We start from the raw sequence: 25,696 nt of genomic DNA on the forward strand, positions 1-25,696 counted from the left end.
TTTTTTTTTTTTTAATTCTTTAATTTGAAACAAGGTCTCACTGAGTTGCAAAGGGCCTCACTAGGTAGCTGAGGGTGTCCATGTACCGTGATCCTCCTGTCTCAGCCTCCCAAATGCTGAGATTACAAGTGTGCCCCACCACGCCTGGCTTGGTTATACTTTTTTGTTTGTTTGTTTTGATGATACTGGGGTTCCTGAAAACCCTTCTACCTCCAGGCTACACTCCCAGACCTATTTTTATACTTTTTTATTTGGAAACAGGGTCTCTTAAGCCAGCGCGGCTGGCTTCGAACCTGTGAGATCCTCCTGTCTCTGCCTCCCAAGCACGGGCATTACAAATGTGGGCCACCACGCCCGGCTTAGTTATACTTTTAGAAAGTAAAAAAAGCTGGGTATGGTGGCGCACACTTGTAATCTCCATTCTTGGGAGGCTGAGACAGGAGGATAGCACAGGTTTGAAGCCAGCCTCAGCTACTTAGTGAGGGTCTCAGTAACTTAGTGAGACCCTGTTTCCAAATAAAATATAAAATAGGTCTGGGAGTATAGCCTGGAGGTAGAAAGCGTCTGGGTTCCACCCAAGTACCACCCCCCCCCAAAAAAAAAAAAGCAATAAAGATCTGTTGATAAAGTTTAAAAAAATAGGGCTGGGGCTTTAAGTCAGAAGATAAATATCCCTAGATTCAATCCCCAGTACTACAAAAATGAATAAATTAAAAGAATAAAAGAACCGGACATGATGGTGGTCGCTTATAATCCCAGCATTCGGGAGGCCGAGACTGGAGGATTGTGATTCGTGGACAGCCTCAGGTACTTAGTGAGGCCCTCCGCAACTTAGTGAACCATGTTTCAAAAATAAACAGTAAAAAATAGGGCTGGGTGTATTTCGGAGGTAGAATGCCCTGGGTTCTATCCCCAGTACCACAAAAAGAAAAAAAGAATAAAAAAGGTATTTCTGAATTTAAAAATCTCATTAAACTATAAAATAAAAAGTTAAACTGGACAAAGCCAATTAGCATTCACATTGATAAATATTAAGTACCTTCTCAGCAGCTTCAACAGTCTTTTGTGTTTTCTTAGCAGCATATCTCTTGTGATCATAATACCTAAAAAATATATCTCTTTAAAATTTAAGGAAAATCTTTATTCTTTAATTTTTATTCCTAATTTAACAAATTCTCAAATCATACAGGACGAAGCTGCATGATGCATTAAATTAAATTTTAGAAAAGGTATTTTCACCAAGAGAAATACAAGTAAAATAACAACCGTTCTTATTATGCTTAATATTCATAACTAAAGTATTGCAGAGAATGTTTTAAAACTTGAACTTAAATAACTTACTTTTTGGCATTGGCATATGCTGACAAGCTGAGGTCAACATCAACAAGTAATGGCTTATTTTTCTGAGGCTTCTGTAGTTGTTTATTCTTTTGTTTTTTCTTTTTTCCTTTCAGTGGTTCTGTTTCCTTTTGTTCAACACTGACATCACCATCAACATCATCTTCCTCCTCTGATAACAAGTATGGATTTCTATTAAAAATATTCAATAGTATTTCACTAATGTCAATAATATTACATTTTATATAGTTTTTTCTTAATGAAATTATAAATGGCTTATTATACTTAAAAAACTTCCTTTTTTATTTTCATGTAAATTTATTTCTCTGAGAATTTCCAAATACAAAAAAAAATTATTTTAAACAAACAGAAAAATTAAATAACAAAATAAAGACAAGAACTAACTACTCAACTAAGAATCTTACTTACCTTAGCAGCATTGTAACATGATTTGTTTGCAGTTTTAATTCTTTGATTGCACTTGCAACTGGGTCTCCTTGAGCTTGGGCTTCTTTCACAATTACTCCAATTTCTGTCCAATCTATCTGGTTGGCTAATGCACTTCGAACTACCTGAATGGCTCTGTCTACTATCTGCAGATTCATTTCTATGAGCTCTCCTTTCAGCTGGTCTATTTCCTTAAGAAACAAACCAAACACATTTACTATAATGCCAGCAGAGGTTATTATTTCTGATAAAGCATCTTATAAAGGTAACCATTAATACCTGAGCCTGCTGAAGAGCTTCCAATCTGTTTTCATGATCCTTCCGAACATTATCTAATTTCTTCAGTGCTTGTTTTTCCTTTTGGTGACAAAAGATTTTTTAAAAATTAGGTTTCATTTACCTCATAGAATCTTCTCTCTCTTACTTCCTCAAATTCACTATCTGATCCCACCTATGCCCCCTTAAATAATGTTATTTAGCTAGCTAAAGTTCCTCCACAGTCCACTCTCCCAAGTCTATGCCACAGAAAATATGTCATGCTCCAAAACTAACTTTCTTCCCCACCCACCTCCCATTTTCTATAAAGGAAAGTATTCTGAATCCAGCTTACACTAAATGTAAGATATGCTCCTTATTTCCTTGGACTTACTCAGGCAGAATTCAAGATACTTTCTTTGTTGTAAAAAAGTAAAGTTTGGTGGAATAAAAAGTTTTGTGTGGGGTACTGGGGATGGAACCCAGGGGCATTCTACCTCTGAGTTATACCCCCAGCCCTTTTTAATTTTGAAAAAGTCTCAATAAATTGCTGAGAGTCTCACTACTTTGCTGAGACTATCCTTGAACCTACAATCCCCCTGTCTCAGCCTCACAAGTACTAAGCTGGTGGAATAAATTCTTAAAAAGCAGAAATTACTAAACACTTTTCCATTTTATTTACAATTCTCATTTTCTCAGCATTATTTACAGTATTTTAGAGTACTTAAGTCCCTATATTAACTATACAAAGTTTCATATTGGTAATTTAACCTTCTATACAGTTTTTTTTTTATCGTACATTATTTACATTTCAACATTTTTTATTTGAGGACAAATTTTTTTTACTTTTTGTGGATCTGAGGATTGAACCAAAAGATCAGTGAGTTTTATAATACTTTCTATGAAATTTTTTTTTTTCTTTTTTTTTTTGTGGTGCTGGGATTGAAACCAGGAACACTCTACACCCAAGCTACATCTTCAGCTATATTTTATGTTTATTTGGAAACAGAGTTGCACTAAGTTGCTGAGAGCCTCAATAAGTTGGTGAGGCTGGCATCAAACCTGTGATCCTCCTGCCTCAGCCTTCCAAGTTCTAGAATTAAGTGTGTACTATCTTGCCCAGCTTTCGCATGCTTCTGAAAGGCTGCTCTTTTCTAAATAAAAGCATCATCATTAAACCATGCTTAGACTAGCTTGTTTAATGTTTTTAATAGTACCCTACCTGTTGTAAAGCTTTTAAATCAATTTTTTGACCTTCTATCTTCGAAAAGAATTCATCCACGGCCTTATTAAAAAAGACAGAAAAACAGCTATAAAAACAAATGTATGAGCTCTACGTCAACTTACACACACAGAATTTTAGCTTCTTTTGTTTCATGACACCACTCAAATACTTGGTCAGATTTCCAGTAATGTGTTAGATAACTCAATAGTACCAAGAATCAAAATAAACTCAAGTCTTTGGTCCTTCACCTTGAAATAAGGTGGCAACAATTATTCTCAGTATATCTATGACTGTACTGTTCCAAGATTTATTTTATATTTTATTTGGAAACAGGGTCTCACTAAGTTACTGAGAGCCTCACTAAGTAGCTGGGGCTGGCTTCAAACCTGTGTGATCCTCCTATCTCAGCCTCCCAAGCGCAGGATTACAAGTGTGCGCCACTACACCCGGCTCTGTACTGATCTTTAATGACCAGATTCATAGTGACTGTAAAGTATGGATATATTCAATTTCCTAATCAAACATAATGACATTAACACCTCATTATTGTGCTAACTAGTCAAAAAACAGAACTAGAAAACCCACCTTGTCAAATGATTCAAATTCTATATATGGACATTGTGAATGTTGAGAAAACAAGAAAGGATGAAATTCCTCATACCTGTAAAACATATTTGTTATATCACATTCAATAACATTAATAAACATTCAGAGAAAAATGACCCACGACTAAATGCTTACGTGAATATGTCTTCAACTGGTTTATCTACTTCCAAACTTGGCTTTATTTCTCTTTTCTGAATAATATATCCCTACAAAAATCCAATATTAAAATTATTTCTAGTCATTATTAACAAAGATTTATTTTCATGATATTAATTTTATTAATTTTTTTCTAACTAAAGATGTATTTTACAGTGGTGGCACACAACTGTAATCTCAGTACTTGGGAAGCTGAGACAAGAGGATCACAAGTTCAAGTACAGCCTAACCAAGAAGTGAGACTTTAATCAACCCAGTGAGACCTTGTTTGAAAATAAAAATAAAATAGCTCAGAAGTAAAATGTCCCCGGGTTCAATCCCCAGTACCACCAAAAAAAAAAAAAAAAAAAAAAAAAAAAAAGAGAAAAAAAAATACACTTTAACACATAATTTTAGGAATGTTTAAGAGAGCTGGGCTGGTGGCGCACATTTGTAATTCCCACTTCCCACACTTGGGAGGCTGAGACAGGCGGATTGAATAGGTTCAAAGCCAGTCTCAGCTACTTAGTGAGGCTCTCAGCAACTTAGTGAGCCCCTGTTTCCAAATGAAATATAAAATAGGTCTGGGAGTATAGCCCAGAGGTAGAAAGCCTCTGGGTTCCACCCCAGTACCACCAAAAAAAAAAAAAAAAAAGTTTAAGAGAGGGCTATTTAATTTTTTTGCGGTACTGGGATGCTGGAATGGAACCCTGGGGGCATTTTACCTCCAAGCTACACCCACAGCCCTATTCTTTCTTTTTTTTTCCCCCATGTTAATCTTCTGTGTATCGTTCCAATTTTGGTATATGTGCTGCCGAAGTGAGCACTTTATTCTTTATTTTGAAACAGGGTCTCACTGAGTGGCAAAAGACATCACTTAAGTAGCTAAGGCTGGCTGCAAACTGGATACACCTGTCTCAGCCTCCCAAATGTTGGTATTACAAGCATGCATAACCATGCCTGGCTCTAACAGAGAGCTATAAATCACCAATTTTTTTAAAAAAAGTTCTGGCAAAGCCGGGCGTGGTGGCGCACGCTTGTAATCCTAGCATTTAGGAGGCTGAGACTAGAGGATCGTGGTTTGTGGACAGCCTCAGCTACTCAGTGAGGCCCTCTGCAACTTAGTGAGACCCTGTTTCCAAATAAAGAATAAAAAATAGGGCAGGGGGTGTAGCTCGGAGGTCAAATGCCCCTAGGTTCCATCCTCAGACCCGCAAAAAAAAAAAAAGTTCTGGCATATTAAAATGTACTTCTCAGCCGAGTGTAGTGGTGGACACTTCTAATCCTAGTACTTGGGAGGCTAGGACAGGAGGATTGCAGGTTCAAAGACAGGTTCAGCAAGTAGTAAGACTCAACAACCTAGTGAGACCCTGTTTCAAAATAAAAATAAAATAGAGCTGGAGGTATAGCTCAGAGGTAGAATACCTGAGTTCAATTCCCTGTACCATACACAAAAAAAGTCCTTCTCTATCAAAAATCAATTCAAAAGCCAGGTGTGGTGCTGCATACTTGTAATCCCAGTACTTGGGAGGCTGAGACAGGAGGATCACAGGCTCCCAGTGAGCTTCGCCTACTTAGTGAGGCCCTCCACAACTTAGTATGACCCTGTTTCAAGATAAAGGAGCAAAAATAGAGGCTGGGGATGGTGGTGCACACTTGTAATCCCAGCATTCAGGAGGCTGAAACTGGAGGATCGCAGTTCATGGACAGCCTCAGCTATTTAGCGAGGCCCTTCGCAACTTAGTGAGACCGTTTCAAAAATAAAAAGACTAGCCAGGCGTGGTGGCGCACACTTGGAATGCCAGCATTCAGGAGGCTGAGACTGGAGGATCGCGGTTTGCGGACAGCCTCAGCTACTTAGTGAGGCCCTCTGCAACTCAGTGAGACCTGGTTTCAAAATAAAGAATAAAAAAATAGGGCAGGAGCTATAGCTTGGAGGTAAAATGTCCCTGGGTTCCATCCCAGACCCACAAAAATAAACAAATAAAAAGACTAAAACCAGGCATGGTAGCGCAAGCTCATATAATCCCAGCTTTCAGGAGTCTGACACCTGAGGACTGTGATATGTGGCCAGCCTCAGCTACTTAGTGAGGCCCTTCTCAACTCAGTGAGACCCTGTTTAAAAAAAAAAAAGGCTAAAAAAAATAGAGCTGGTGGTGTATCTCAGAGATACAATGGCCCTGGGTTCCACCCCTAGTACCAACAAATAAATAAATAAATAAATAAATAATAAAAAGACTAAAAAAATAGGGCTGGGGGTATAACTTGGAGGTACCATGCCCCTGGGTTCCATTCCCAATACTGAAAGAAAAAAGAAAAAAAAAAAATAGGTCTGGGAATACATCTTGAAGGTAGAATGCCCCTGGGTTCCATCCCCAGTACTGAAAACAAACAAACAAACAAAAACAAAACTCAAAAGCCTGGTGTCATGGCACACACTTGTAATCCCAGTACTTGGGTGGGGGCAGCCAGCCTTCAGCTACTTAATGAGAATTAAAAAAACAAAAAAAGGGCTGAGTTTGTAACTTGAAGGTAGACTGCTCCCTGGGCTCATTCCTCAGTACTGCCAAAAAAAAAAAAAAAAAAAAAAAAAGCTGGGCACGGTGGCGCACTCGCACTCTTGTAATCCCAGCATTCGGGAAGCTGAAACTGGAGGATCACGATCTACTTAGTGAGCATCAGCTACTTAGGCCCTCCATAACTTAGTGAGACCCTGTTTCAAAGTGAAGAATAAAAAATAGGGCACGTGGGGGCAGGGGAGGGGGGAGTAGCTCGGAGGTCAAATGCCCCCAGAGTTCCATCCCCAGACAGACACACACACACACACACACACACACACACACACACACACACAATTCAAGAAGTATTTCTAAATTTCTCAATTTTTCTGGGGTGCCAACACTGACCTAATATCTTCTATTTAAAAAAGGAACAAAAGCTACACACCAGCAGCAATTTTATAAAAACAGGTCCTGGAGCTGGAGTACAACATGTACTTAGCATTCATGAGGCTGAATTTAATCTCCAGCACCGAAGTCAAACTAACAAACAACAAAATCCTACCTAAAATCCTAACAATAAAATGTATAACTTGACAGACATATACATGTCGATTAATATATCCTCTTTGTGTGTGTGTGGTACTGGGGATTGAACCCAGAAGAATTCTACCTTTGAGCTCCACCCCAGTCTGATTTTGTTTATTTGGAAACAGTATCTGGTTAGGTTGATGATAGTCTCACTACTTGCTGAGGCTGTTCTCAATCTTGTGACTCTCCTATCCCAACCTTCTAACTAGGATTACAGGCAAGCCCCACCATACCCGGCATTATACTGATCCTTTAATGAATATTTAATTTCTGAAAAATCCAAATAAATAAAACCACAATATACAATTAGTGTACATGATGTTACCTTTCCACTGAAATGAGATGTTGTTTTCATATAGTCTTCTGCCTTCTGCAGACAAACAAGTACTTTTTCAATTTCTAATGAGAGAATAAAGAGGAAAAGAAGTGCCAATTAAGTGTTGATTTACCACTGTTAAACAACTACTGTACAAAAATAGAAATGTTTATGAAATAATGTAAAGTGCTAAAAAATAGATATGCTTTATTTCATGTCTATAACTAGTTTATCTAAATAAGGCTTAAATAGGTCAACCTATTACCAAATCATCCATTTTTCCATGCATAATCTAAAAAGCACTTTATTCATAAACTAAAATCCCATACATATTTTGGCCGGCTTCTGAATTGTTTATTCCTTCTACAAAAGCTACTGTTCTAATTATTATAGCTTTGTAATATAGTCTAATATTTAAGAAGATTTTACAGATAGTAATAAATCATTATTTTCTAGTTTTCCCAAAGATTTTAAACACTTTTGTTCCAGATGAGTATCAGATTCATTTTATAAAATAAACAAAGACAGCCAGGTGTGGTGGGGCATGCCTGTATCCCTAGTACTTAGGGGGCTGAGACAGGAGGATCACAGGTTTAAGGCCAGCCTCAGCAATTTAGCAAGACCCTAAGCAAGGTGCGACCCTGTTTCAGAATAAAGAATAGAAAGGGCTGTAAGTTCAGAAGTAGAATGACTTTCGGTTCTATCCCCAGTCTGTGTCTGTCTGTCTGTCTGTCTGTCTGTCTCTCTCTAACACACACACACACATCTACTCATTAGGGGAGCAGTGCATTTAATTAGTGAATATCAGACACTAATATTTTCAATCTGTATTTTTAATATAAAGTATTCCTAAACCATGCGTGGTGGCACATGCTTGTAATCCCAGCATTTGGGAAGCTGAGACTGGAGGATCGTGGTTCAAGGACAGCCTCAGCTACTTAGTGAGGCTAGCTGCAACTTAGTGAGGCCCTGTTTCAAAACAAAGAATAAAAAAATAGGGCAGGGGGGTGTAGCTCGGAGGTCAAATGCCCCTGGGTTCCAGCCCCAACCCCACAAAATAAATAATAAATAAATAAAATAAAAATAAAAACAAAGTATTCCTAAACCTTAAGAAATGATAATATAAACATCAAGAATGACTTTTCACTGGGTGTGGCGGTACATACGTAATCCCAGTACTTGGGAGGCTGAAACAGGAGGGTCACAATTTCGAGACCAGCCTTAGCAACTCAGTGAGGCTCTCAGCAACTTACTGAGACCCTGTTTCCAAATAAGAAATAAAATAGGTCTGGGGTTGTAGTCTGAAGGTAGAAGGCCCAGGGGTTCCAACCCCTGGACCACACACACACAGAAAAAGAGTTATTTTTCAAATGTTGTATAAGATTAAGTGGGGTAAAGCCAGGTGTGGTGACACAGGATTGTAACCCCAGCTTTTGGGATGTGGAGACCAGAGGACTGCGGTTCACAGCCTCAGATACTTAGCGAGGCCCTTCACAACTCAGTGAGACCATTTCAAAAAATAAAAAAGATTAAAAAAAAAAAATAGGGCTGGGGGTGTAGCTCGAAGGTATAACTATCCTGGGCTTCATCCTCAGTACCACAGTAAAAAAAAAAAAAATCAAGTAGGGTATGGTGGCGCAGGCCTGTAATCCCGGTACTTGGGAGACTGAGACAGGCAGATTGCAGGTTCAAAGCCAGCTTTGGCACTTTAGCGAGACTCTCAGCAACTTTGTGAGATCCTGTTTCCAAATAAAAAATAAAGATATGGCTGGGGTATAATTCAAACGTAGAATGCCCCTGGGGTCCATTCCTAGCATCACATACAACAAACAAACCAACGAACAAAAACTGTACAAGATAAATGACAGGTCAAAATTTGTCAAAGATCAAATCTTTCATTCTCCTTAATTTCCTCTACTTTTAAAATACCCTATCCAGGCCTGGTGATGCATGTTTATAATTGCAGTACTTGGGAGGCTGCAACAGGAGGACTGCAGGCTCTTGACCAACCTCAGCTACTTTGTGAGGGCCCTTGTAACTTTGTGAGACCGTTTCAAAGTAAAAAATAAAAGAGGGCTAGGGATATAGCTCAGAGGGTTCAATTCCCCTTACCATATTAAGCCCCTCCTGGATTCAATCCCCAGTACCTAAATAAATAAATAACCTAATATAGCATTTGTTAGGTTCCCTAAGAAATTACAAAAGCCTAATTCAACCATGCAGCTGGGCATGGTGGTGCACGCTTGTAATCCCAGCGCTTGGGAGGCTGAGACAGAAGGCTTGCACAGGTTTGAAGTCAACTTCAGCTAATTAGTGATGCTCTCAGCAACTTAGTGAGACCCTGTTTCCAAATAAAATATAAAACAGGTTGGGAGTATGGCCCAGAGGTAGAAAAGCCCCTTGGTTCCACCTCCACTACAAAAAAAAAAAAAAAAAACAAACCTAATTAAACCACACAGAACTACAGAAATCTAAATAAATAAATATTGCTATTTCTAGAAGAATTGTATGTTCTAATTCAGAAGGCTAACAAACTCGTCAAGTCTCCAATTCTCCCAAGTTGACTAACTAATCCAAAAATTTAAGAATAATATTCCAAAGTCAAAAAGTATCAAGGAGGGTCATTAGACTGAATTGGCCAGGTACAGAGGCACGCACCTGTAATCCTAGCTACTTTGGACACTAAGGCAGAAGGATTCAAGTTCATGGCCAGCTTCAGCAACTTAATAAGGCCCTGTTAACAAAATAAAAAATAAAAAGGACTAGGGATGTAGCTCAGTGGTATAACATCCTGGGTTCAATCCCCAGTACTGAAGAAAATAAAAAGAGATGAAATTGTACATTACTAGGAATAAATGTCTACAGTGGACTAGGAGGCCAGAAATACACATATGTCAAAGATTTTTAGCAACTTAAGACTCTTGTCAAAATAAAAAATTTAAACTATGAATGTAGCTCAGTGGCAAAATGTCCTAGGTTCAATGTCCAGTTCTAAAGATGATAAGGAGATCAAACTATACAGCACAATAATTAAACCTCCACAGTGGATTAGGAGGCAGGAATACTCATATGTCAAAGATTTTAGCCCAGAGTGGTGGCGCACACCTGTAATACTGGTGCTTGGGAGATTGCGAAAGGGATCACAGGTTAGAGGCCAGCCTCAGCAATCTAGTGAGATCCTCAGCAACCTAGGAAGACCCTGTATCGAAGTAAAAAGCCAGGCTTGGTGGTACATGCTTATAATCCCAGTTTTTAGGAGGCTGAGAGAGGAGGATCACAGATTTATGGCCAGCCTCAGCTACTTAAGCAAGGCCCTCTGCAACTTAGTGAGACCCTATTTCAAAATAAGGAATTAAAAATAGGGCTGGGGGTGTAGCTCAGTGGTAGAATGCCCTTGGGTTCAATTTCCAGTACTGTAAAATAAATAAAAATAAAAAGTAAAATATAGCCAGGCATGGTGGCACACACTTGGAATGCCAGCATTTAGGAGGCTGAGACAGGAGGATCGTGGTTCTTGGGCAGCCTCAGCTATTTAGTGAAGATCTTTGTAAGTCAGTGAGACCCTGTTTAAAAAAATAGGGTGTAGCTTGAAGGTAGCATGCCCCTGGATTCTATCACCAGTACCGCAGAAAAATGAAATAAAAAGTAATATGGCCTGGGGTGATACTCGAAGGTAGAATGCCACTGGGTACCACCCCCAGTATCACATTAAAAAAAAAAAAAAAAGCCGGGCATGGTGCTGCATGCTTGTAATCTCAGAATTTGGGAGGCTGAAACAGGAGGATTGCACAAGTTTGAAGCCATCCTCAACTACTCAGTGAGGCCCTTTGCAACTCAGTGAGACCTTGTTGCAAATAAAGAATAAAAAATAGGGCTAGGGATATAGCTCGGAGGTAGAATGCCCCTGGTTCCATTCACAGTACTGCAAAAAAAAAAAAAAAAAAGTCTATATCTGTTTGTTTATTACTTTGCCAGGAATAACCTTCAGTCCTTTTTTGGGGGAGCAGTGCTGGAGATTGAATCCAAGGTCTTAAACATGCTAGTCAAGTACTCTACCATTGATCTATTCTCATAACCCCAATTTTTATTTTTTTAAAAAAGAAATAAGTGGGGGCTGAGGTAATGATCAGTGGTAGAGTACTTCCCTAGTATGTACAAAGCCCAGGTTCAATTCCCAGTACTGTGGAGGGAAAAAACAAAGGATGGAAAGAGGTAAGGACAGAAACAAATAAAAATAGATGAAACTTGTTCCATGCAGACATACCTTTACTTTCAAGTTTTTCATCCACTCTAACATTGCCAGAGAATCCATTTTCTATAAGACAATGCTCAATGAGAGCTGGTCCATAGGCTGTAAAACAGAAGGTCCTATTTTTACCATTTTTCTAAAAAAATTAATATTCAAAATATAACACAAGTCAGGAGTAGTGGAACATGCCTATAATCCCAGTATCTGGAAGGCTGAGACAGGAGGTTGCAGGTGTAAGGACAGCCTCAGCAAGTAGTGAGACTTACAAGGATCTAGCAAGATCTTGTTTAAAAAAAAAAAAAAGAAAGAAAATAGGGTTAGGGGTATAGCGAGGGGTATAATTCCTGTGGGTTTAATCCCCACAAAACACACACACACACACACACACACACACACACACACACACACACACACACACACAGATATATATATTTAAAGTATTGTATTTGTACATATTTGTACATATATATTGTACAAACATATATATGTATATGTATATAGTACAAACATCCTAGTATGATAATCTACTCAATAAAAGTAACTTTTTTCGTGTGGTACTGGGAACTAAACCGAAGGGGCAGTCTACTTTTTTTTTTTTTTTTTTTTTTTTTTTGTGTGTGTGTGTGTGTGTGTGGTACTGGGGGTGGAACCCAGGGGCTTTTCTACCTCCAGGCTATATTCTCAGACCTATTTTATACTTTATTTGGAAACAGGGTCTCACTAAGTTGCTGAGAGCCTCACTAAGTACCTGAGGCTAGCTTGAACTGTAAGATCTTTCTGTCTCAGCCTCCCAAGCACTGGGAATACAAGCATGAACCACTACGCCTGGCTTACCTTTTTTAAAATTATTTTTTTGTTTTGAAACAGGGTCTTGCTAGGTTGCTGAGAATTTCACTAATTGCTGAGGATGGCTTCAAACCTTAGATTATAATGTCTGAGTCTCCACAGACATGTACCACCACATCTAGCTTCAATAAAAATAGTGAAGCTGGGCGTGGTGGAGCACGCTTGTAATCCCCACACTTGGGAGGTGGAGACAGGAGGATCGCGCAGGTTCGAAGCCAGTCACGCTGGCTTAAGAGACCCTGTTTCCAAATTTAAAAAGTATAAAATAGGTCTGGGTGTATAGCCTCGAGGTAGAAGGGTTTCCAGGAACCCCAGTACCACCACTAATAAATTAATAATAATAAGTGAAAATAACATCAAATGTATTTACTTTGAAATTATACTAGAAACAACTAAAGTAGGTAAAGAAATTTGATAATACAAGCCAGGCATGGTGGCGCACACTTGTAATCCCAGCATTTGGGAGGCTGAGACAGGAGGATCATGGTTTGAGGATAGCCTCAACTACTACTTAGTGAGGCCCTTTGCAACTCAGTGAGATACTGTTTCAAAATAAAGAATAAAATAGGGCTGGGGGTGTAGCTCGCAGGTAGAATGCTCCTGGTTTCATCCCCAACCCTCCCCCCCCCACAGAAATCTGATAATAAAATAAACTTAGGAAAATCAAAGCATGTCATAGGAATTAAATAGTACTCAGTTACATACAAAAATGTTATAAACCATGATAAGAAAGATTTATCTGTGGAATGCAAGTTTAGTTTAGGATCCAAAAATTGGTTAAAAAAAATGGGCACTACACCAGGAATGGTGGCACACACCTGCATCTCGGTACTTCGGAAGCTGAGACAGAAGGATAGCAAGTGTGAGGATAGTCTCAGCAAGGAGTGAGACTTTCATCAACCTGGTAAGACCTTGTTTCAAAAAATTTTTAAAAGCTAGGGCATGGGTAGCCCATGCTTATAATACCAGTACTTGGAAGGTTGGGACAGGAAGATCACAGGTTTGGGGACAGCCTCAGCAAATACTGAGACTCTCATCAACCTAGTGAGGCCATGTTTCAAAATAAAAAAAAAATAGGGCTGGGGGTATAGCTTGGAGGTAGAATGCCCAAGTTCAATCCCTAGTACAAATCAATCAATCTTTTTTTTTTTAAAAAAAAGGGCTGAATTCCTCTGGGTTCAATTCCCAATACCCTCCTCCAAAAATGGGCATCATACCTAAACAGACATTTCAAAAGAAGACACACAAGCGGGTGTGGTAGTGCACAAGCGGGTGTAATCCCAGCGCTTGGGAGGCTGAGACAGGAGGATCGCACAGGTTCGAAGCCAGCCTCGGCTACTGAATAAGGTTCTCAGCAACTTAGTGAGACCCTGTTTCCAAATAGGTCTGGGAGTATAAACCAGAGGTAGAAAAGCCCCTGGGTTTCATCCCCCAGTACCACCAAAAAAAAAAAAAAAAAAAAAGACACACAAATGGCCAGAGATACAAGAAAATGCTTAAAATTATTGTCAGGAAAGTGCAAATAAACTACAACTATGCTGAGCCTGGTGGCCCATACTTGTAATCCCAGTACTTGGGAGGCTGAGACAGGAGGATCACAGGTTTACAGCCAGCCTCAGCTCTTGGATCCTCTGCAGCTTAGTGAGACCCTTTTTCAAAATAAAGAATAAAAAATAGAAGCCAGCATGGTAGTACATGCTTATAATCCCAGCTAAAACAGGAGGATCTTGGCTCATGGAGATCATCAGTTACTTAGTGAGACCCTTTGCAACTCAGTGAAACCCTGTTTCAAAATAAAGAAAATAAGTAGGGCTGGGGTAGTAGCTTGAAGGTAGAATGCCACTGAGTTCAATCCCCAGTACAGAACAAAGCAAAACCAACAATGACATTACATTACTCCAACAGAATGGCTATTATCAAAAAGACTAATGACAATCCCATTACTGGGTAAATATCCATAGGAAATGAAATCAGTAGGTCAAAGAGACACCTGTACTCCCATGGTTATTGTAGCACTATTCACAAAAGCCAAGAAAAGGAAACAACCAAAATGTCTATCAACTGATGAATGGATAATGAAAATGTGGCACACAGACATAAGGGAATACTATACAGCCATTAAAATATGAAATCCTAGTTGGGCACCAAGGTACCCACTGTATTCCATCAACTTGAGAGGAAGAGTCAGGAGAATCTCCATTTGAAGATAGCCTGGGCAACTTAGGGAGAATCTGCCTCAAAATAAAAAACAGAAGTGGGGAGAAATAGGTGTGGTGGCTCACACTTATAATCCCAGTACTTGAAAGACTGAGACAAGCCGGGCGTGGTGGCATATGCTTATTATCCCAGCATTCAGGAGGCTGAGACCTGAGGATCATGGTTCACGGACAGCCTCAGCTACTTAGTGAGGCCCTCTGCAACTCAGTGAGACCCGGTTTCAAAATAAAGAATAAAAAATAAGGCAGGAGGTATAGCTTGGAGGTCGAATGCCCCTTGGTTCCACCCCCAGACCCACAAAAAAAAAAAAAAAAAAAAAAAAAAAAGAAAGAAAGAAAGCCTGAAACAGAAGGATCAAAGGTTCGTGGCCAGCGTCAGCTACTTAGTGAGGCCCTCTGCAACTCAGTGAGACCCGGTTTCAAAATAAAGAATAAAATAAAGAATAAAATAAGAATAAAATAAGGCAGGAGGTATAGCTTGGAGGTCGAATGCCCCTTGGTTCCACCCCCAGACCCACAAAAAAAAAAAAAAAAAAAAAGAAAGAAAGAAAGCCTGAAACAGAAGGATCAAAGGTTCGTGGCCAGCGTCAGCTACTTAGTGAGGCCCTCTGCAACTTAGTGAGACTCTGTTTCAAAATAAAGAATAAAAAGCAGGGCTGGAGCCGGGTGTGGTGGAGCGGGCTTGTAATTCCAGCGCTTGGGAGTCTGAGACAGGAGGACTGCATAGGTTCGAAGCCAGCCTCAGCTATTGAGTGAGGCTCTCAGCAACTTAGTGAGACCCTGTTTCCAAATATAAAATAGGTCTGGGAGTATAGCCCGGGGGTAGAAAAGCCCCTGGGTTCCACCCCCAGTACCCAAAAAAAGGGGGGGCTGGGGGTGTAGCTCAGAGGTAAAATGCTCCTGGGCTCAATCATCAGTACCCCAAAATAAATATATAGATAAATAAAATAAGCAAATAAATAGGGCTGATCCTGTAGCTCAGTGGGAAGAGTGTCCCTGAGTTTGATCCCAATACTGAAAAAGAAAAACCCAAGGACCTAGCAGATGTTGGGAATCCCTAAGACCCATCAAATTTGAAAGATTAAACTTGCTAGGCACTGCAGCATATATCTGTAATCTCAGTGACTCTGTATGCTGAGGAAGATTAGCATTAAGTAGTTTAGAGATTCTGTCTCAAAATTAACAATGAAGCAAGGAGTGGTGGTATACACTTGTAATACCAGTACTTGGGAGGTTAGACTGAAAAATAGCAGACTTGCAGCCAGCCTCAGATACTTAGTGAGGCCCTTTGCAACTTAGTGAGACCCTGTTTCAAAATAAAGAGCCAGGCGTGATGGCGCACGCTTGTAATCCCAGCATGCGGGAGGCTGAGACCCGAGGATCGCGGTTTGTGGATAGCCTCAGCTACTTAGTGAGGCCCTCCGCAACTTAGTGAGACCCAGTTTCAAATTAAAGAATAAAAACTAGGGTAGGGGGTGTAGCTCGGAGGTTGAATGCCCCTAGGTTCCATCCCCAGACGTGTAAAAAAATAATAATAATAAAATAAAATAAAGAAAAATAAGACTGGGGGTGTAGCTTGGTGGTAGAATGCTCCTGGGTTCAATCCCCAGTACCAAAAACAAACAAAACTAAACAAACAATGAGCCAGGTGTGATAACCTGGGAGGCTGAGATAGAAAAATCACAAGTTTTTTTTTTTTTTTTTTTTGTATGTGTGTGTGATACTGAGGGTTGAACTCAGGGGCATTCTACTTCCAAGCTAAATCCCCAATTATTGTTTATTTTTATTTTGAAACAATGTCTTGCTAGGTTGATGAGAGTCTCACTACTTGCTGGGGCTGTCCTTGAACCTGTGATCCTCCTGTCTTAGCCTCCCAAGTACTGGGATTAGAAGCATGCTCCACCATGCCTGGCTCAGGATCGCAGGTTTGAGGCCAGCCTCAGCAAATCAGTGAGACGCTATTTCAAAATTTAAAAAAAAAAAAAAAATTTTTTTTTCAGTACTTGGGGATAGAACCAAGGGGAATTCTACCTCTGAGTTATACCCCTAGCCCTATTTTTTTTTTTAATTCTTTATTTTCAAACAGGGTCTCATTGAGTTGCAGAGGGCCTCACTAAGTAGTTGAAGCTGTCTGTAAACCATTATCCTCCTGTCTCAGCCTCCTAAATCCTGGGATTACAGGTGTGCCCCACTATGCCCAGCTAAAATTATAAAAAAATTTTTGGCCAGGCGTGGTGGCGCACACTTGTAATCCCCATGCTTGGGAGGCTGAGACAGGAGGATCACGCAGGTTCGAAGTCAGCCTCAGCTGGCTTAAGAGACCCTGTTTCCAAATAAAATATAAAATAGGTCTGAGAGTGTAGCCCGGAGGTAGAAGCCTCCTGGGTTCCATCCCCAGTACCACAAAAAAAAAAAAAAAAAAAAAAAAAAATTTTTTAAAAGGGCTTGGGGGTGTGGCTTGGAGGCAGAATGGCCCTGGATTAAATTCCCAATACCAAAAATAACAATAACTAAATAATGAAAGGGGCTGGAAATGTAGCTCAGTGGTAGAGAACCCTTGGGCTCATTCCCTAGTACCACAAAAGGAAAAAAAAAAAAAACCCTAAGTGGTTATTAAGCAAGATTCACATTGGGGGAAAAAGCCTATTTTTGGGGGCACTAAGGATTGAACCCAGGGGCATTCATTCTACCTCTGAGCTACACCCCTAGTCCTGTATTTTCTTTCTCCCTCCTTTTCTCCCTCCCTCCCTCTCTTCCTTCCTTCCTTCCTTCCTTCCTTTCTTTCTATTCTTTATTTTGAAATAGGGTCTCACTAAGTTGCAGAGGGCCTCACTAAGCAGCTGAGGCTGGCCATGAGCCTGTGATCCTCCTGTTCCAGCCTCCCAAGTATTGGGATTATTTGTTTGTTTTGTGATACTGGGAATGGAACCCAGGGGCATTCTACCTCCCAGTCTTATTTTTTATTATTTTGAAACAGGGTCTCACTAAGTTGCAAAGGGCCTAAGTAGCCGAGGCTGGCTGTGAACCACAATCCTACGGTCTCAGCCTCCCAAATGCCAGGATTACAAGTGTGTGCCACCACACCCAGCTCTACAATGCTTTTAAATAAGACTAACTGATACAAAAAGTTCAAACTTCATGTTGTTTAATAACTTCTCGTTCAAGACTGGGAATGTGGCTCAGTGGTAGAGTGCTTGCTTAGTATGCACAAGGTCCTGGGTTCAATCCTCAGTACCACAAAACAGAAAACTTTCGTTCCTTGAAAATCACCTACTTACTAAAAAATCATATTAAACTCCTACTTGCTCAGAAATTATTTTATTTATTCATTCATTTATTCATTCGTTTGTTTTGCGGTACTGGGGATGGAATCCAGGGGCATTGTACCTCGAGCTGCAGTCCCAGCCCTATTTTTCAGTCCTTTTATTTTTATTTTTATTTTTTTATTTTTAATTTTTCTGGGTGGTGCTTGGGTTCCTGGAAGCCCTTCTACCTCTGGGCTACACTCCCAGACCTATTTTTTTTTTAATTTGGAAATAGGGTCTCTTAAGCCAGCGCGGCTGGCTTCGAACCTGCACGATCCTCCTGTCTCCGCCTCCCAAGCATGGGGATTACAAGTGTGCGCCACCACGCCCGGCTCAGTCCTTTTATTTTTGAAACAGGGTCTCACGAGTTGCGAAGTGCCTTGCTAAGTAGCTAAGGCTGTCTGCAAACCACAATCCTCTAGTCTCCACCTCCCAAATACTGAGATTACAAGTGTGTGCCACCACGCCTGGCTCAAGAGATCATTTTAAATGCCTTGTTCAAACTTTTGACGAGAAACATAAGATATTTAGATATATTCCTCAAAACCACATCATCTTACAAACATTTCATTGCTATATAAAGAATTACTCACGAAGTAATGGGTTAAGAACTCTCTTTAGTAGTTCGCCCTTAGATGCACTGGATATTACTTCGGTCAATCTGTGAAAAAAAAAATTGACACACCACTTACTCTCTTATATTTAATAAACCTCACAACAGTGTTCGTATCCATACTACTTTCATTTAAATCAATAACCTAATCTGCATAATATTTTGACATATAAAAGTAGTTGTCTTAGCCGGGCATGGTGGCACACACTTGTAATCCCCGCGCTTGGGAGGCGGAGACAGGAGGATCGCGCAGGTTCGAAGCCAGCCGCGCTGGTGTAAGAGACCCTGTTTCAAAAATATAAAATAGGTCTGGGAGTGTAGCCCGGAGGTAGAAGGGCTTCCAGGAACCCCAGTACCACACCAAAAAAAAAAAAAAAAAAAAAAAAAGCCAGGCGTGGTGGTGCACGCTTGTATTCCCCGCGCTTGGGAGGCAGAGACAGGAGGATCACGCAGGTTCGAAGCCAGCCGTGTGCACTGGCTTAGGAGACCATGTTTCCAAATTAAAAAAATATAAAAAATAGGTCTGGGAGTATGGCCCGGAGGCTGAAGGGCTTCCAGGAACCCCAGTACCACCAAAAAAAAAAAAAAAAAAAGTAGTTGTCTTTATAGGTGATTTAGCCAAAATTAATAGAGTCCTAAAGGGCAGTCTGGTACTTGAATCCAATTTTTCTAAGAGAAATCACTATTTTTCAACTGGGAGTGTCTGGGAATGGAACCCAGGGGCATTCGACCTTCGAGCTACACCCCATGCCCTATTTTTTATTGTTTTTTTTTGTGGGTTTTTTTTTTTTTTTGGTGGTACTGGGGTTCCGGGAAGCCCTTCTACCTCCGGGATACACTCCCAGACCTATTTTATACTTTTTTATTTTTGGAAACAGGGTCTCTTAAGCCAGCAGGGCTGGCTTCGAAACTGCGCGATCCTCCTGTCTCCCCCTCCCAAGCACGGGGATTACAAGTGTGCACCACCACGCCCGGCTTATTGTTTATTTTGAAACAGGATTTCACTGAGTTGCAAAGGGCCTCACTAAGTAGCTGAGGCTGGCTGTGAACCATGATCCTCTGGTCTCAGCCTCACAAAAGCTGGGATTATAAGCGTGTGCCACCTCGCCCAGCTTAGTATTTTTCAATTAATTCACATCACTTATCTCAATTTGCCCATATATAAGTAAATGAGTCATTTTTATATAGAAGTTATATGTTTGTGAATCTTTGAGCCATAGGTTAATATCTAAAATGGCTCTACCTAATTAATCACCTGATAAGAACTCTTAAGGATCCTGTGGGCAGGCATGATGGTGCACTCTCATAATCCCAGTACTTGGCAGACTGAGAAAGAAGTATCACTGGTTTGAGGTCTGCCTCTGCATTTAAGGAGCCCTGTAGCAACTTAATGAGACCCTGTTTCAAATTTTAAAAATGGAATAATGCTGGGGTGTAGAATACTGTTGGAGGTAGAATGCTCCTGGGTTAGTCCCCAGCACCAAGGGGGTGAAGGGAGGGAGCTGTGAAACCTGTGATCCCTGAATTAGCAGCATCTAATTATATTAATATTAAATATAAACATGATTAGATTAATAATTCATATTAATGAAATATTAATACTAAGAATTTAATATGATTTTGTACTTGTTAAAAGTACAAATTTCTGGGCCCTCTATTAGATCTACTACTAAAGTAGCAAAGATGGGGCAATCTACATTTTAATAAACCCTCCATTCTGATGCTTGCTAAACTTTAAGGACCACTGCTACAGATTATCAATCAGCAAAGCCTTCCAGCCAGAAGAGAATAGCTATCATCACTTTATCCTACGTAAGTCCCTTTTGCCTGAGTAAACCATAATTTTCTTCACAATCTGCCCAAGATATCCACCTGTTTTCTCACAGAATAAGACATGTATTGCTACTCCCAAATAAGATTTAATTGCTTACACACATAATTATGTAATTCAAGTAGTTTAAATTTAGTGGCTCTCCAAGTAAACAAAATATTTTTTACCTGACAGTTTTACATATCCTGAAATATGATCTTTCTATACCTTGTAATATAACATGAAATGAGTTTGTAAAGAAAAGATGTTACCTTTCCAAAGTAAGCATAGGTTCAGCAGCTCTAGCATGATCAATTGGATAGCGTTCACGAACAGCAAATTTAACATCATCTGCCTCATCAGTTCGAAACCTTAGGATATTTAAAATTTGGTACTCATAATCTGTAAGAACAATGTTCCCCTGTAACAGAATAAAATACAACTTAATACTTTCCCAAATCAGTCTCGAAACTTCTTAAAAACTGAAAAACATTTTTAAAAAATTGAAAAACATGTAGTCTTTAACCTGATTTATGGTTACAGAAATGAAATTACAAAAAAAAAAAAAATGTCCCACTCACATCTAATCACTGATACTTGCACTTGCCTGACTGGAATAAGATAAATTATAAACAACCACATTTAAAATAGGGAAGGAATCTAGAGCAACGTGTGTGTGTGTGTGTGTGTGTGTGTGTGTGTGTGTTTTACTGGCCATTGAACCCAGAGATATTCTACCTCTGAGTTATACCCTCAACCTTATCTTCTTATTTATTTATTTATTTATTTATTTATTTATTTATTTATTTTGTGGTACTGGGGGTGGAACCCAGGGGCTTTCTACCTATGGGCTATACTCCCAGACCTATTTTATATTTATTTGGAAACAGGGTCTCACTAAGTTGCTGAGAGCCTCACTAAGTAGCCGAGGCTGGCTTTGAACCTGTGTGATCCTCCTGTCTCAGCCTCCCAAGCGCGGGGATTACAAGAGTACACCACCACGCCCGGCTTACTTTATATTTTAAAACAGGGTCTCGCTGCTGGGCATGGTGGCATACTCTTGTAATCTCAGCATTTGGAAAGCTAACAGGAGAATCCAGGTTCTCTGACAGCCTCAGCTACTTAGTGAGGACCTTTGCAACTCACTGAGATGCTGTTTCAAAATAAAGAATAAAAAAAAAAAAGGAAAAAATAGGGCTGGGTGTGTAGCTCAGCGGTAGAATGCCCTTGGGTTCAATCCCCAGTCCCACAAAAAAAGAAATACAATCATTGTCAAAGCCTGGCACACTGGCGCACACCGTGATCCCAGTAGTGGGAGGCTGGAACAGGAGGATCACAGGTTTGAGAACTGCCTCAGCAAGTAGTGAGACTCTTGTCAACTTAGTAAGACCCGTTTCAAAATTAAAATAGGGCCGGGCATGGTGGTTCATGCTTGTAATCCCAGCATTCAGGAAGCTGAGACCAGAGGATAACGATTCGTGCAGAGCCTCAGCTACTTAGTGACGCCCTCCTCAACTTAGTGAGACCTTGCTTCAAAATAAAGAATAAAAAGGCTGGGCGTGGTGGCACATGCTTGTAATCCCCGCACTTGGGAGGGGGAGACAGGAGGATCATGCAGGTTAGAAGTCCCTCGCTGGCTTATGAGACCCTGTTTCCAAATAAAAATACAAAACAGGTCTGGGAGTATAGCCCGCAGGTAGAAGGGTTCCATCCCCAGTACCACCCAAAACAAACAAACAAACAAACAAAAAACAAATAATAAAGAATAAAAAATAGGGCAGGGGGTGTAGCTCGGAGGTAGAATGCCCCCTGAATTCCATCCCCAGACCTGGGGAAAAAAAAAAATTAAGATAGGGCTGGGGATGTAGCTCAGAGGTAGAATGTCCCTGGGTTCAATCCCCAGTACTTACCGCAAAACAAACAAACAAACAAACAAACAAACAATCTGATGGTTACTGCAGAAGTTACTAGCAGAGGCAGTATTCTGTTAACACCTTGGCAATCACCAGCTGAGCTTATGCTTATATCTACATGAGGTAGGATGCAAACACTGGATTACTCAGTGAAACAAAGCAGGTATTTCAGAAGTCAAACATTATACTTTCACCTACAACTTGTTTTTTTAATAAAAATAGCTATGTGGCAAGAAAAATAAAAATGGTTTAAGCCCTTCTAAGTAATTCTACATTTGGTAATATAGCTTAATGAAATAACTCAATAAGGCCAAATGCTACATGCTTTAAAGATGTTCACCACAACTTATTTACAATAGGAAAAAGAAGGGAGGGTTCCAAAGGTGAAAACTGGGGAAATTGTTGAACAATGATAGACCAATATAACAAAGTCACAGTTATTATTATGAAGACTAGATTTAAAAATAAAAACATTTATAGTATATTGATGCTTTAAAAAAAAAGGCAAGACCAGCCTCAGCTACTTAGTGAGGCCCTCTAAAACTTAATGAGACCCTGTTTCAAAATAAAGAATAAAAAATAGGTCTGAAGGTCTAGCTCAGAGGTAGAATGCCCATGGGTTCAATCCTCAGTACTGGAAAAAAAAAAAAGATGTGGAGAAGTGGGGTAAGGATGCAGCTTATTGGTAGAGCATTTGCCTAACTTATGTGAGGCAAGAGTTTCCCAGAGTCTTTCCTACTGGTATCCTATAAACCTACTTTCTTAAGTTGGAATACCGATAAGCCTCTTTCCTCAAGTTCTCATCAACTTTAGATGAACATCAAAATTCCAGGCAACAAAGTACAAAGATCAAACCCTGGTATATAAAGATGAAAAAAAAAAATCTTTAAATTCTTAAGCATCGACCAATCTACTTCTCACAAGATATCACAATGAGCCGGGCTTGGTAGCACAAGCTTGTAATCCCAGTATTTGGGAGGCTGAAACTGGAGAATCGCAGTTCGTGGACAGCCTCTGCAATTCAGTGAGACCCTGATTCAAAATAAAGAATAAAAAACTGGGCAGGAGGTGTAGCTCAGAGGTCAAATGCCTCTGGGTTCCATCCCCAGATATGAAAAAAAAAAAGATACCACAATAACTACTATAAATTTCCAGGCACATCCTCACATATATAAATCCCTAATATCAACTCCAAACTCACCACTAATTAGACCTCTGGAACCTAGATAGTACACGTGCCTATTGTTCAGAGTCTTCAAATGAAAAGGCCCTAAATGGACCAGAAAAACACTTACAAAAAAAAAGTTCTAGGCCGGGCGTGGTGGCGCACGCTTGTAATCCCCGTGCTTGGGAGGCTGAGACAGGAGGATTGCACATGTTTGAAGCCAACCTCAGCTATTTAGTGAGGCTCTTAGCAACTTAGTGAGACCCTGTTTCCAAATAAAATATAAAAAAAATAGGTCTGGGAGTATAGCCTGGAGGTAGAAAGCCTCTGGGTTCCACCCCCAGTACCACAAAAAAAAAAAAGTTCTGCTGAATTAAGAGACAATGCCAAATGTTAGAAAGGATGTGGAGCTCAAAGAATTCTCAACATTCATGAAAACAATATTGTGTTGACTATAATAAACATCTCAAACATAACATTGAATAAAAAGCAGAACCAAAAACAAATTATGATTCTATTACTTTACCCCCACCCCTCAAATTTAACTTACCCTATCATAAAGTTCAATGATTAAGTGATATGCAGCTTCATCGCTTCCAAATTGAAAATCTACAATCCTATCCACACCAAGCTGTTTTGCACTGACTAATCTCCGACTCTTCAAATGTTTTCGGCACTAGCAAGAAACAGAAAAAAAGGCATTTATGTAGTAAAAGTCAATTCCTATTTGGTGGTTTTATACAAAACCTTTTTGTTATTATCAGAAATAAAATTTACATGATAATAAAAACAGTATTGTCTTAAAAGCTTGCAGATGACAGTCAGAGGAAAATCATTTTATTCTAGATAACTGATTGATGACCCTGAAACAGTATTTTATACTCGATTTTTAAAAACCATAGCAGAAGCCGGGCGTGGTGGCGCATGCTTGTAATCCCCGCGCTTGGGAGGCAGAGACAGGAGGATCGCGCAGGTTCGAAGCCAGCCGCGTGCGCTGGTTTAGGAGACCCTGTTTCCAAAATGAAAATGTAAAAAATAGGTCTGGGAGTGTAGCCTGGAGGTAGAAGGGCTTCCAGGAACCCCAGTACCACCAAAAAAAAAAACATAGCAGAGGCTGGGCATGGTGGAGCATGCTTGTAATCCTGGTGCTTGGGGAGGCTGAGACAGGAGGATTGGATCGCACAGGTTCGAAACCAGCCTCAGCTACTTAGTGAGGCTCTCAGCAACTTAGTGAGACCCTGTTTCCAAATAAAAATATAAACTAGGTCTGGGAGTATAACCTGGAGGTAGAAAGCCCCTAGGTTCCACCCCCAGTACCACCAAAAAAAAAAAAAAAGCCCATAGCAGATCTATAGTAAAATAAAATATGCTTTATTTCTTTATACCACTGCTAAATAAATGCCTTGTTGACCTCTCTCAAAGCCATGACCTTCTCTTTTTTTTCCCCTTTGGTAGTGTCATGGATCAAACCCAGGATCTTACTCATGTTAAGCAGGGGCTCCCTCACTGAACTATGTCCCCGGTCCATCTTTTTAAAGTGTGTGTGAGCTAGGCACGGTGGCGCACACTTGTAATCCCAGCATTTGGGAGGCTGAAATAGGAAGATCACGGTTCGTGAACAGTCTTAGCTGCTTAGTGAGACCCTTTGCAACTCAGTGAGACGCTATTTAAAAATAAAGAATAAAATATAGGGCTGGGGGAGCCGGGCGTGGTGGCGTATCCTTATAATCCCAGCATTCGGGAGGCTGAGACTGGACGATCGCAGTTCGTGGACAGCCTCAGCTACTTAGTAAGGCACTCCGCAACTTAGTGAGACCCTGTTTAAAAATAAAGAGTAAAAAATAGGGCAGAGGGTGTAGCTTGGAGGTCAAGTGCCCCTGGGTTCCAGGTGTTGCTCAGAGGTAGAAATACCCTAGGTTCCACCCCCAGTATCTCTCACACACACACACACACACACACACACACACACACACACACACACACACATACACACACACACAAAAGTTGTGTACAATAGAAAGAGTTTACATATGTGTATGTGCTACTAGTAGACTGAACTCAAGAACATTCTACTGCTAAGTTACCAGACCTTTCTCACACAGGATCCTGCTCAGTTGCCAAGGCTAGCTTATAATTTTCAATCTTTCTTTCTCACCTTCAGCCTTTCA

General features: G+C 40.1%; 1 protein-coding gene across 2 annotated transcripts in view; it reads right to left on the bottom strand.

Moving 5' to 3' along the window:
• NEMF (nuclear export mediator factor) overlaps window positions 1-25,696 on the bottom strand; it is a gene marked incomplete at both ends in the record, with an annotated part of 71,639 nt that overhangs the window by 37,154 nt on the left and 8,789 nt on the right. For both annotated transcript variants that reach the window (XM_080707893.1, XM_080707892.1), the window contains 12 exons: window positions 1,040-1,103; window positions 1,342-1,530; window positions 1,768-1,976; window positions 2,065-2,142; window positions 3,263-3,325; window positions 3,851-3,926; window positions 4,007-4,077; window positions 7,421-7,494; window positions 11,676-11,762; window positions 18,621-18,688; window positions 20,723-20,871; window positions 24,079-24,204. In XM_080707893.1, the coding sequence (XP_080564019.1) occupies window positions 1,040-1,103; window positions 1,342-1,530; window positions 1,768-1,976; window positions 2,065-2,142; window positions 3,263-3,325; window positions 3,851-3,926; window positions 4,007-4,077; window positions 7,421-7,494; window positions 11,676-11,762; window positions 18,621-18,688; window positions 20,723-20,871; window positions 24,079-24,204 (1,254 nt within the window). The remainder of the gene's footprint in view (window positions 1-1,039; window positions 1,104-1,341; window positions 1,531-1,767; window positions 1,977-2,064; window positions 2,143-3,262; window positions 3,326-3,850; window positions 3,927-4,006; window positions 4,078-7,420; window positions 7,495-11,675; window positions 11,763-18,620; window positions 18,689-20,722; window positions 20,872-24,078; window positions 24,205-25,696) is intronic.

This window comes from Muscardinus avellanarius, assembly GCF_963383645.1.
Source record: "Muscardinus avellanarius genome assembly, chromosome: 12".
NCBI classification, from domain to species: domain Eukaryota; kingdom Metazoa; phylum Chordata; class Mammalia; order Rodentia; family Gliridae; genus Muscardinus; species Muscardinus avellanarius.